General features: G+C 43.2%; 1 protein-coding gene across 1 annotated transcript; it reads right to left on the reverse strand.

Moving 5' to 3' along the window:
* Window positions 1–3808: 3808 nt before the first annotated feature.
* On the reverse strand, window positions 3809–6330 carry LOC110325544 (granzyme C). The gene is made up of 5 exons (XM_021203596.1): window positions 6207–6330; window positions 5549–5699; window positions 4979–5114; window positions 4522–4782; window positions 3809–4066 (listed from the first exon to the last, which is right to left on the reverse strand). Exons 1-5 carry the CDS (start codon window positions 6259–6261, stop codon window positions 3923–3925), a joined length of 747 nt encoding a protein of 248 aa, XP_021059255.1. The 5' UTR covers window positions 6262–6330; the 3' UTR covers window positions 3809–3922.
* Between the last annotated feature and the right edge of the window lie 6404 nt (window positions 6331–12734).

Genomic DNA, 12734 nt, shown 5'->3' on the forward strand with positions numbered 1-12734 from the left:
AGAGAGAGAGAGAGAGAGAGAGAGAGAGAGAGAGAGAGAGAGAGAGAGAGAGAGAGAGAGAGATATGAATGGCATGGAGTTTTGAAACCTCAAAGACCTAGCAATATTCTGCAAGTCCATATCTCCTAAACCTCTCCAAATAGGACTCAAAATTAAGAATCCAGTATTCAAATACATGAATTTATGGGAGAACATACTCTCTAATATTCATCAAATAATGGTAGGTTGGGACAAAAGTAGAGACCAGAAAATGTGTAAGAGCTAAGTACACAGAAAATGGTGCTTGCAGATTATAAACTATTTACAGAACAAAGGAAGTATATAGCAGTGCCTATTTCCCAGTACAGACCAGGTAAACCTTGCCGTGTTTTGCATCTGGACTGTCCTTCAGGGGAATCTTACAGTGGTCCCTTGATGTAATGGGACTACAATGGCCTGAAGGAGCAGAGAATTTGGGTCTAGATCAGTTGAAGCATTTCTTTTCCTAGGTTCAGAAAAATCAGTACAGAAATGTTAATTGAGGACAGTATACTCTTTTGCCAATGGTAAGGATGGAGAGATACTTCTATACAGCAGAAGAATCTGAAGCAGGCTGAACTTAAGGCATTTACCTGGCTCTGAGTCTACACAAATATATGTTCCTGAGCATCAAAGCAACCTGGCTGTGAATAGCTTTAACCATGCAGCTCTGGGAGGAAACACAGGTCTGAACATGGGCTCATCTTGTGTGGGGGGTGCCAAGAAGTTTCTGGCTATAGAGTAGATGACACTGAATGTCACTGTGCTTTGGTGGCCAGGGAATCCTAGGTTCTCGTTCTCTCCTCTCATATTTGATTTAGGGGTCTGCTGTTGGCTCAACTACTACTTTTTTGTAGAAATATTTTATCTCCTTCTTAAGGATACACAATTGTGATTTTCAGTTATTTTAAGTCGTAGAACCACTGCCTCAAAGTAATATAGCACCTACACTGAATGTATATTTGCCTGTGTGACTTTCAAACATGCATTGTTCTTTGATAGTGCACTTTTCTTTTCTTTTGTTGTCTACAAAGGTGCTAGGTCCTTAAGTGTTTATACATCAGGGACTGGTATCCCGTTTCCTTCCAGGAACTGTGCAACACTAACTTCTCTTCCTATATACATGCATGCCTTTGGAGTTTATGGGATCCAGAGGAAATTTTACTTCATGTCACAAGAGAATATTTCACTGTGACTACTAGGAACACAGAAACATTAAGGTGTAGGTGCAGGTCATGTCATCTGTGAAGTTTCTGTTGCTACAAAACCCTCAAGCCAAGGCTGCTTGGGGTTTTTATTTTGCTTGAGTTAAATCAAGCAATTCTTAGTTGAATTACAGGGATCTGTTTGCCTCTGCCTTCCAAACCCTGGGATTTAAAGCACAGGATTAAAAAATTCTGGCAGCTTGGATCTTTTAGCAATGTGAATCCAACACAGGGAGACATGTTTTACACAAAGGCACAAATTCTTCCTACAACCTCATGCCAAGGCCTGCCTAACATGGAGAGAAGCCCAGGACATCTTGCACACTATGGACACAGCAGTCACTACAAATTTCTAACTTCTTCATGCCAGGTTTTCATTTTTTAACAACCTCCTTGATTTACATTCATTTGTGCTTCTGAATTGTGCTTCTGCATACGTGTATCTCTTATGATGTAAACCTGTACAAATGTCATTTCTGTTATCTTTAAAATAAACACACCAAGGCTGTCTCAGCTGTGTTGTTCTCCAGCAACTGCTGCCATCACTAGGTAAAAATGCTGCTTTTCTCACTAGGTTTCCACTAGAATCTAAGTGACTGAAGTCATTTGCCAAACTCCTGCCCTTTTGTGTTGACTCACAAAGAAGTAGGATTTTCTAGTCCATTTGGATATAAAAGATGAATAATGTCCAGGTGATCAGCAGAGATTCTTAGCCCAGAGGTAGTAGTGGCTGAGATGAACAAGCTCAGAGAGCCCATGCTGCTCAGTGACCCTGCTGCTATGGATGCGGAGCACATAGCAGGGAATGGAGCTGATTAGGCCTGGGCATGTTGGAGTTGGGGTACAGGGTTTTGGGGAGAGACACTAACAGTTCTGTCCTCCATGTACTCTGTGATCACACTTCTGGTCTGAACTTTTGGGAGACCCGTCTCTGAGAGGGGGTGCCACACCCACTCCAGTGAAGACTGTGTGGCAAGCCCAAAAGCTTGGATGCAGTCCCAAGGCAAAAAGTTTCATGGAAACTCAGTCTCCTGGAACCTTGGCACGAATTTTCCAAACCTATCCCTGTGTTAGTTGGTGAATGGATCTGTGTGCTTTCTTTCAGTATTGTTTTATTATAGGTGCCTCCAAGAAATGATTTTACAAATAAGGTTGAACTTTACTTCCTGGCCTTCACCAAAGTCCTAGGCAGTCCTTGAGCTGACCTAGAGCTTGGAATTTCATAAGAATGATACTCATTCAAATGAAATGTCCCAGTATTGACAGTTAGTAATCAGGCACCTCACAGTTTGCCAGATAGGAGCTAGTAATCTCAGGACTAGTTCAAAACAGTAAACTTAGAACTTTCATTGCAGACATGAATGCAGCCTACATTACATAATAGTAGAAAGAAGGTGGGTTGTGGTTTTCGGAGGAACTGGAGTATTGTATTATTCATGAAAGGGTTAGTAGAATGGAACTCCCCTGGTGCATGTTTTTCACTAGGCCTAGAGGAATAGCATAATCAGGTATTTACTAAGGGACCCCTGGTGGAGGGTTAAACAATAGACTAGCACTGCATCAGACCTTTCACCTGGCTCCTGTGAATAGCTAGCTGACTTTAGATAGGGCTGTTCCTATCTCAGTTATAAACACTGCCTTGCTCCTGCCAGCTTTTAATGTATGCATTTTTCTCTGTTTTGTGTAAAGAACCATTATGCATCTCAATGTACCTTGGCTGATGTATCACCTAACTTTCTTGGTTTTCTTCTGTATTATAAGGCTGGTGCTCATTTTGAGAAATTGCATTCAGAAACAGCACTCTCTTTGGTGTCCATGCCTGTTTGTCATCTGCTGACTCCTTGCTCACCTGAATACTGGGATCCTGGTTCCCTGCGGGTTGAGGGACCCACTGAGTCCAAGTCTGCAGCAAGGGAGCAAGTTGGTGTGTCAACACAGGGCTGAATCCCTAATGGACTGAACTACATGCTGCATTGAGTGTCCTAGGTAGGGAGAAAAGGTAGGATTGTGCTTAGACCCCCATAGACTTTAAAGCACAGAAGTTTCTAGTCTAGGAATGAAAGAGATGGGGGTAGAGCTGGGAGGCTGGAGAAAGCCTAGCCCTGGTTCTAGAAGAGAACAGGGAAACTATTCCTAGATGAGAAGCAGGGTTTACTGCAAAAGCTGTCCCCTTAATAGAGAAGCTGTGGGAGAGAGACATCCTACTCAGGAAGGCTCATCCACCAATGACCTCAGCATTCTCTTCTGTGTCTCAAGGACAATGGTGCTTTTGCTCTCCTGTCTTCCATATGACACAGAGGAGGGAGCAGGTGACCCTGAGCCCCAAGACAGGAGACACCCAACTTTTCTATAATGGTGCTCACTTTAGGCCTGTCAGAAGGGCAGGCACTGGAGAGACTTGAACATGTAAAAATGAGCTGAGCATTGGAGTTGCCTGAGCTGTGGGGAGATGTGTGTGTGTGTGTGTGTGTGTGTGTGTGTGTGTGTGTGTGTGTGTGTGTGTGGAGCTGGGATGATCAGAAAGCAGTGTTCCATTGACTTCCCTAGCACAGAGTTGATCCCTGTGAGTGGACATGAAACCAGCCTTTGCAGTCAGAAAAAGTTCTTTATTCAGTTGCTGCCATCTGTCCTAGAGCAATCCTGGACTCAGCTATGGGGACGATGGCTAGTCAGAACAGGATCTAGTTTGCTTCTTGTAGTTAGCTATGTTTCATCGTTTTCTTTATCCACGATGAAAAACTCAAAACTCTTGTGAAGACTTGTGGAGCTGATCCATCAGTTTGCCCATAGGAGACGATGCCTGCAGCTGCTTTTTTACACACAAGCGGGCCTCCAGAATCTTCCTGTGAATTGAGGGGGCACAGGGCACTGAGCTGTTGTTCACCCTGGTCCCAACCTCCCTCTCATGTCAAGGCTCCTCCCAGAGAAGCATGACTTGTACTCTCTGCTTATGGGAGCTCAGAGGACAGTCCTGGGGCCCCCGGCCTTCCCAGCTCTGACTGTGGACATGATTAGGGCTGCACCTCCCTCCTGAGGTCAGCCTCTGCCCTTTACCCAGGTCTGTGATCCAGTCTCTAGGACCCTCTAGGACCCTGGAGACAGGTATTGTGTTGCCAACACCTCCTTTTGTACAAGCAGAGGCTCCTAGTCAGATCTGGGTGCCCTGCTTAGTTACTGGTTCCTGCTGTTTCCAGGGAGAAAGATCACAGCCAGTGGACAAAGGCGTTCCTTGAGGTCTCTGGGTCCCAGGTTCCTTGTCCCTCCAACTGAGCCAGTTTTTGAAGGTAATCCAACTTACCTCAAAGGAAGCTCCCTTGAACTTTGGGTCTCCCACACATATCTCATTTGCTTTGTTGTAAGAACTTTGGAACTGGGACTCACACACCTGATCCTTCTGTACTGTCAGCTGAACCTCTTGCAGTGTGTTTGGGAATTCCCCGTCTGGGGTTACCTTTCCCCAACCAGCCACATAGCACACATCCCCTGGCTTCACATGGGCATTGCGCCTGGGCAGGTTGAGGGGCCTCACAGCTCTAGTTCTCTTGGCCTTACTCTCCAGCTGATAGGGAAGAGACAAGAGAGACCAGCTCAGCCAGGAAACTGTAATGGAAGAGGGGAAGAAGCAAGATCAGAGAAGGAGGGCAGGGAGGAGCCCTGTACCAAGCAGAGTACAGGCACCAGGGGTGGGATGAGGGGTGAGATGAGGGGTGGCATGAGTCATGGGGGTATGTGACTGGGAGGATGGCAGGTCTCACCTTTAAGAGCATGATGTCATTAGAACGGTCATCAGGATTATAGTTTGGGTGGGGAATGGCTTTTGCCACAGGGATGATCTGCTGTGTCTCCTCCTTAGCCTTGATGTTGTGGGCCCCCAGTGTGACTGTCATTGAGCTATAAAGAGAGCAGAATGTAAAGGACCAATGTGAAGTCTGAGGGGATGTAGTGCAGGATCTGTGTAAAGCAGGGTAGGCAGGGTGGGACTGTAGCTGAGGGGAGTTGACATAGGAGGGCCTCAGAGTCAGACCTTAAGCTCTCTGCTTCTCAAAGACATGAGTTTCCCGGAGGTTCACTCTTGCATCTAGGCATTATCCTGAAGTTTACATCAACTTTTAATGTGAACTTTTAATCTCAACCACTACTTTTGTTTGGCCAGTGCAGTTGATAACTCAAGCATACTGCTGGATTTAACCTCTCACCCTTTTACCTCAAATATACCTCTTAATTTTCACAACCCTGCCTTCTAGTGAGCCCTCAGGGGAGCTTCCACAGTAGAGGATAGAAGCTCCTGTGGGTGTCTCCGATGTGAGCTAGCTGCTTCTCCTCACCTTCCTCTGCAGTGAGCAGCTGTCAGCACGAATTTGTCTCGAACCAGGAAGCCTCCACAGAACATCTTCTCCCCGTCAACATTCAGAAACTTATAATATGCCATGTAGGGGCGGGAATGTGGACTGACCTCATTGCCTCCGATTATCTCCTCTGAAAGAAAAGCCTAGAATATTTGGTGTCTGGAAGCAATATTTGAGGTCAAGAGGGACCTAGGGAGGGAATGATTGAGAGTTGAATCTGCAGTCCCTCAAGGCTTTTGAAGACTGGGTTAATAATCCAGTCTTCCACATAGAATAGTCCTGGCTGAATCTTAAGCCTCATTAAAGCTGCCATTTCCCCAGGCTGAAATAAAGTAAATGGTGCACATTTTTGTATCTTTGCATTCTCTGTCACCTCTCTTTGTAAGGAGGATCCAGACTCCAGGTGATGAAGAAATGGGAGAAGCTAGTGGCTACTAAGTTTTCTGAAAGCATCTCCTTTCTTCAGAACTTGTTGAAAATCAGGCCAGTGTCAGATTTCCAAGTCTGGGTTTGTTATGGGACCTGACATTCAAAAATCTCTTGGGTTCCATGCCAGGACAATTCCTGACCATTGCTGGACAGAAAGACAACAGAGGTGTTATGGAATGGCACCTCTGCCACAGAGGTGTTCACTCACCTGCTCCAGCGCCAAGAGGCAGAAGTAGGGCCAGGAGAATCAGGACTGGTGGCATCTTCCCAGGGATGCTGCTCAGGATGGTGGAGGGCAGAGGAGACACAGCTCTTGGAAGGGGAAGAAGGAGATATGGGCTCAGGGGCCTCACAGGCATTTTAAACCTATGCACCTCTGCTTCTGATTGACGTCACATTACTTAAGGAAATATTCTGGTGTGGGTAAAAATGACACTGCCACCACACTGACATCCTATGAGCTAAGCTGGGATAAAGAACAAGAGTGTAGATGGTTGGAGGCTGTGGTTGAGGAGGTCTGAGACCCCAGCAAGTCCACAGTGACTGCACGGAAACAAGTGTGTCCTTTTCTAAGACTTAGACACTTTTGCACCTGGTAAGATCTCTTGGTTTCTTTTGTTTTCTCTTCTTTTATTTTTCACTCCTATCCTTCCCTTTCTTTTCTTAATTAAAAAAAAAGTACTGACAACCAATATATCCTAACAACAACTAGAGTACATTACAAACGCACTCACAACCCAGGACTTAGCGACAGTTGATACTGCTCCATATCTGCTGGGCAGTATTGCATGCACTAGTATTTGGGACAATGGATCATACTGTGGAAGGATCTGTTTAAATATTCTGATGGATTAATGCTATCCCGAAAGTTCCCTATACCCTCCCCCCTACCCACCCACTCCCACTTCTTGGCCCTGGCATTCCCCTGTGCTGGGTCATATGAAGTTTGCAAGACCAAGGGGCCTCTCTTCCCAATGATGGTCGACTAGGCCATCTTCTGCTACATATGCAGCTAGAGACATGAGCTCAGGGGTTACTGGTTAGTTCATATTGTAACGTCACTTTTCTTAAGGAATTTTTCTGGTTTGGGTGAAAATGACACTGTTACCACACTGACCTCCTGAGGTAAGCTAAACTGGGATGAAGACCAAGAAAGTAGAGAATGTGGAGGCTGTGGTTAAGGAGGCCTGAGACCCCAGGAAGTCCATCATGACTGCATGGAGACAAACGTGTGTCCTTTTCTAACTCTTATACCCTTTTCATTTAAGTAAGATCTCCCTTGTTCTTTGTCTTTTTCTTTCTTCCCTTTTCTTCCTTCCTTTTTCCTTCCTTCCTTCCTTCCTTCCTTCCTTCCTTCCTTCCTTTCTTTCTTCCTTTCTAATTAAAACAATATTGACAATCAATTTATCTTAATAGCAGTTATAATACTCATAGTTACACAGTGCTTAGTGAGAGAGTTCACACTGTATTGCAGAATATCATCTCATTTATATTTGGGACTAATGATCACACTGTGGAACAATCTCTTTGAATATTCTCATGAATTAATCTTAACTCTAATTCTCCTGATACTGCTAGGAAAATTTCACAAGAGAAATCTTAAAGGCAAGTGTTTGCCCCATATCCAATGATCATGTATTACTGCCATACATAGTTAAGTGTAATAGTGAATCAAAATGACAGGTACAGTTTACTAGATATTGCCATTTATCTCTGAGGCAAGAGCTTCAAGACTGAACTCAAAGGTAGGTAAGATTAGATCAGCACTGACTTCCATGCTGTTGACTCCAATGCTATTTTCTACCATTTTGCCTAGCATTTTCTATCAAGTAAGAAGGTCCATTAGTAGATCATTATTGTTATTTAATGGGCTACATCCAAGAGGGAGAAAGAAAAGTATGCAGCTCTTGAAATGTCTGATGTTGACTGGGGGGATCTGAGAGCCTGTAGTTAGAACAGTAGATAGTAAGAGCTGTGTGAGATTACTCTGGGAGGCAAGACTGGCTGACCTCACTCTGAGCACAGGTGTGTGTGTGTGTGTGTGTGTGTGTGTGTGTGTGTGTGTGTGTGCACGTGCGCATGCGTGCTCGCATGCATCCAAAATACTGCAGAGCTACCAGAACCTACTTTTTTATCCTGCTGCATGGATTGCAGATACTTTTGAATTTTCTCCTGTCATATTTTGGAACCAAGAGAGGCTTTCTTGTGTTAATTATGGACTAAAGTCTTTAGTCTTTATGCAATTAAAAGTACAACTGCCTAAATATTAATGATCTAGTCCATGAGTATGCAGCGTTTTGGCTTCTCTGCTCCACATTGAAAGGTTACTGGTTTGGGCTGCACATTGCTTATACAAGCTATAATAAATGTCGATCATTCACCCTTAAAGAGACTGTGCATAAATGACACAATATGTGCACACACAGATAAGCAACAAAAGCCCACAGAATAAAATAATTTTAATTATATGAGAGTTCATTTGGAGAGAATCTTTTAAAATAATAGAGCAGGGTCCATGTTTGTGATATCTGAAAACCTGTAAGTAGTAACATTTATTTTGGTATGCTTTTATCATACAAACAAAGGAGGACAAGAATCATGGTGGATATTCTACATTGCTTTTATAAACAAAAGTTTCACTCTTTGGTTTGACCGACATAGCTCTGATCTTAGTGAATTCTTAAGCCAGAGGAGCTGATGTTATAAGTGTTGATGAGCTACTCAATGTGGCTGCTCAGAAATTAACTTGGGTCCAGTGTAGTGTGTACTGTTAATACTTTTCTGTAGTGTTTCTGCCTGTACACAGACCGGTGCCGTGTCTGCGTGGGCAGAAAACACCTTGGGGTGGGTTCGCACTGCAGAGCTAAGCTTCCTGAAAATATAGATGATCTGCAAGAAAGATTATTTATTAATTACACGCGGGAGAACCCAACCCTCCCCCGCATGTCCCATTGTCTCTGCTGAGTGTCTCTCAGTCCCAATGGCGCAATGTTCCATGTCCCAATGGTGCACGGTCCAATCCTCAGCGGAGCTGTGTCCAGAAGGCGGGTCCAATCGAGTAGGCGTGATGACATTGGTGGTTGGTCCGGGCGACGAGTGGGCCAGTGGGCGTTGACAGTGGGCGGTCCGAGGACACTGTGTTCCAGCTGATCTGCTGTATTCCGGCTGATCCGGGGAGCAACCCTTAGCGTGTCTGCAGGGGGCGAAATACAAGGCTTAGAGGATGGCGGGCAAGACCCAACACTTTTCAGTCATCTCTTCAGTCCTGTGTGCTCAATTCTTGAAACCAGTTGCTCACTAATGTAGGTGCTGTGAATAAGTGGTGGCATGAATGCAGTATCATGGTAGTGTGTGAGGATTTGTCTCTGAGAAGAATCCATGAAAGTCCTATAAAAGTCATGAAGGGACATGATCAAAAATATTTTAAATTTTAATGAAGGATTATAATTTTATGCACTCCATTTGAAGGACCAAAAATGGACTTGTGAAAATACCAAACTGATTACACTATTTCTGGACATCTTGAAATATGATTTTAAATTCTCATGTTAAATGTCAAAGCAAGACTATGTCACTGTTCACAAATCTCCATTCAGCTGGCTTGAAATGCATACAATTAATTGAGTTTAATTTGAACTCACTATAATTCCTTCTTTATCTGGAACATTCATGGTTTGAAACACAGTATTGACAAGATGTTTTTCACCTTAAAGATGAAATGAGTAGTTAAATACACTGGAAGGTTAAAGTGGTAATTCAGTTTTCATTGTAAAATCTGTCCCAAATTTTGTTTATTTCATGGTAAGTAACTTGATAATGTTGCTAGAGTGACCTCAGCTCAGCCATCCTACTTCTGAAATGATAATGATGTCACCGGAATCAGCACAGTAAATCCTTACTAATTCTTGGCATGGGAGATAATTTAATCCTGTGAACCTTATGAAATTCTTTGACAACTTTATTTATAATATTTATAATATTTTCAATATATTTTGGTTATTTTTACCCACAATTGCGCTCTCTCTTTCTCTCTCTCTTTCTCTCTCTCTCTCTCTCGCCTCTCAAATTCTCACTGAGACCTTTTTCCCTGTGCATAAGCTTTTTTTTTGATGTTCTGTGCAATCTGTGCAAAGACCCTTTTGCCTACATCTTCAAACTCCAGTGTCCCTTGCACTTGCACTTAACCAGCCTCAGAGGCCTCATACCCATCATTCAGTTTCTTTTATCTAAACGGATTCTATATCCTACCTCTTCACCTTCAATACTCCTATTCAGTCAAAAGCGAACCTTCTACTTATCCAAAGCCTCTGCTCCATTAAAACTGCCTGTGTTCCTCTCCACCTTACATTATACTTTCCACTGTCACTGGAAACACTACTCACTTCTCAATCCTAGGACTTAATAGTGTTTTTTTTTTTTAATCTCTCTCAATATCCATGGATACTCATTCTTGATATCATTTTGCCTTCACTTGGACAGAGCCCCTATTCTCAACAATCCCAACAACTGACCTGGACTGTCTTTCCCCCAGGATTCAGACACAGTCCCCCACCCCTTTCTGGTCAGGCAATCACTAAGGTCCTGGCCTGCCTTCCCCACTTTTCCCTACTGCCTGCTACAGTATGTGGATGACCTCCTGTCTGCTATCATACGTGGATGACCTCCTGCCTGCTACAGCATGTGGATAGCCTCCTCCTTTGTAGTCCTTCCCTCTCTGACAGACAATCTCATACTGCCTCACTCACCACTGTCTTCAGCTGCAGGGATTCCAAAGTTCAACTCTCTTCTCCTCAAATCACCTATCTTGGAATTTCTCTCACCCCAACCCAGACCACCTTGCCCATCTCTGCTCCTTATCTCTGCCCTCAACAAAATCTGAACAGCTTCTCTTGGTAGGGGGATCAATTTTCTATGCTCATGGGTCTCTGGATTCTCACTGCTGCATCCTCTATACCAAGTTGCTTCTGCATCTTTCCATGGGCCTCTCTCAACAAGCAATTCTTTAAACAAACAAACAAAATCTCGTTTCAGCCTGGCCCTCAGCCTCCCATATCTATGCAGAGCTTTCCACCTTCACACTTTCAAAAAGCAATGTACTTTAAGTCTTGGGACACTTTCTTGTACTGATTTTGCCCCTGTAACTTACCTCTTCAGAATCTAAGAAACATCGTCCTAGGTGGCATCCCCATCTAAGGGTCCTTGCCATAGATCTCTGTTCATCTCTAAATTGAACATGCTAACTCTGGGACTCCCCCTCACAGTGTATTCTCTCTTTCTCTCTCTCTCTCTCTCTCTCTCTCTCTCTCTCTCTCTCTCTCTCTCTCTCTCAACTTACAAAGGACTCCAAACCCTTCCATCATCTCAGAGTCTATCCCATCAAGCTTCTCTTATTAAAAACTCATTCCCCTCATTTCTTACCTGTCCTCCCCTCAATCCCTCCATATTTTCATTTACCCCAACATTTCCCAAACCCTCTTCTGTTCTATCCAGAGACTCCTAAAGCCTTTATCCCTGTAACATAAAGAGGATCCTCTAGTGACTTCTCCTTATACTTTTTATACAAATGCCACTCCCTCCTCCCAAGAAGCCACAATGCTGCAGGATATGCAGTGGTTCCAGATGATGCCATCATCAAGGTGGTCTCCTTAACCCACACACACTATCAATCAACAGACATAATTAATAGCCCTCACTAGAGCCTTCCAATTTGCCAAAAATATGTTATTAATGGAGTATATACACTTCATATATGTTTTCCTTGTCTTGCTAACATACTCGACCATCTGGAAGGAACAAGGATTTCAAACACAAAAGACAACTCAATTACTAATTCTTCACATACCCATGACCTCATCAAGGCCTCACTTTTGTTTTCTCAAATTGGCTGGGTTCATTGCAAGGCACATGAGATAGACCTCTCCATCAGTAAAGGCAATAATCACGCAAACATGGAAGCCTATCAAGCTGCCCTTTAATCTCTTACGACTCACCACACTTCCCTCCAGGTCACCCTGCTATATAACCCAGAAAGCAACATACCTAACCCTCCTTCAACACTGGACATTAGTTGCTACTTACATCAAGTATTTCACTCTAATACCAAATTACTTCTATCCTTTTCTCAAAACCATATGACTCTCACCCTATCAGATAAGACTTTTTTTTAACAGAATCTAACCCAAACCTAAAATGTATGTCAGCAAACTAATACCACCTCCACTATATGATGCCCTAGTTTTTCTACTCACTAAGTTATAAAGGTTTGAGGTTATGAAAGTCTAAAATAATATTCTAAGGTATGTAAATGCAAGTTGTAAAGAACTGAGAATTTAAAAGCTAAGCTGTGAGAATCTGTAAGATGGTCTAAGAAAGTGTTTTAAGGTCTAAAGATTTGCCTCAGGCTAAGTAAGTTGAGAGGGTTTAGAGAAGTTATTTATGGGTCTGAGAAAGTGATTTAATGTAAATAAAAAATTGTTTCAGATTTCTTTCCCTCTTTTTCTGCTATTGTTTGAGTCCCCAAACTTTTACTATAATACAAAGATATAAATATACTGTTCTTTCTACAATATGGATTTCAGTAAAGATTGCAAACAACGGTAAAATTTTATCTCTTTTTATAAACTTAAGAATTCTCATTGCTGGTGAGCAGGCAAAAGAACAATTGCATTTGTCTGGGAACTACAAAGTGTATGATTGTCCCGGCCCGCGGGACACTTTATTCCATGGTCCTTGAGGG

Source organism: Mus pahari, chromosome 8 (genome assembly GCF_900095145.1).
Source record: "Mus pahari chromosome 8, PAHARI_EIJ_v1.1, whole genome shotgun sequence".
NCBI lineage: Eukaryota > Metazoa > Chordata > Mammalia > Rodentia > Muridae > Mus > Mus pahari.

Coding starts and splice junctions, on each gene's coding strand:
- LOC110325544 (XM_021203596.1), bottom strand. CDS start 6,261: ATGCCACCAGTCCTGATTCTCCTGGCCCTACTTCTGCCTCTTGGCGCT. Junction 5,700..6,206: donor GCCTCTTGGCGCTGGAGCAG/GTGAGTGAACAC, acceptor CTTTTCTTTCAG/AGGAGATAATCGGAGGCAAT. Junction 4,067..4,521: donor TCAAGGGAGCTTCCTTTGAG/GTAAGTTGGATT, acceptor CTCAATTCACAG/GAAGATTCTGGAGGCCCGCT.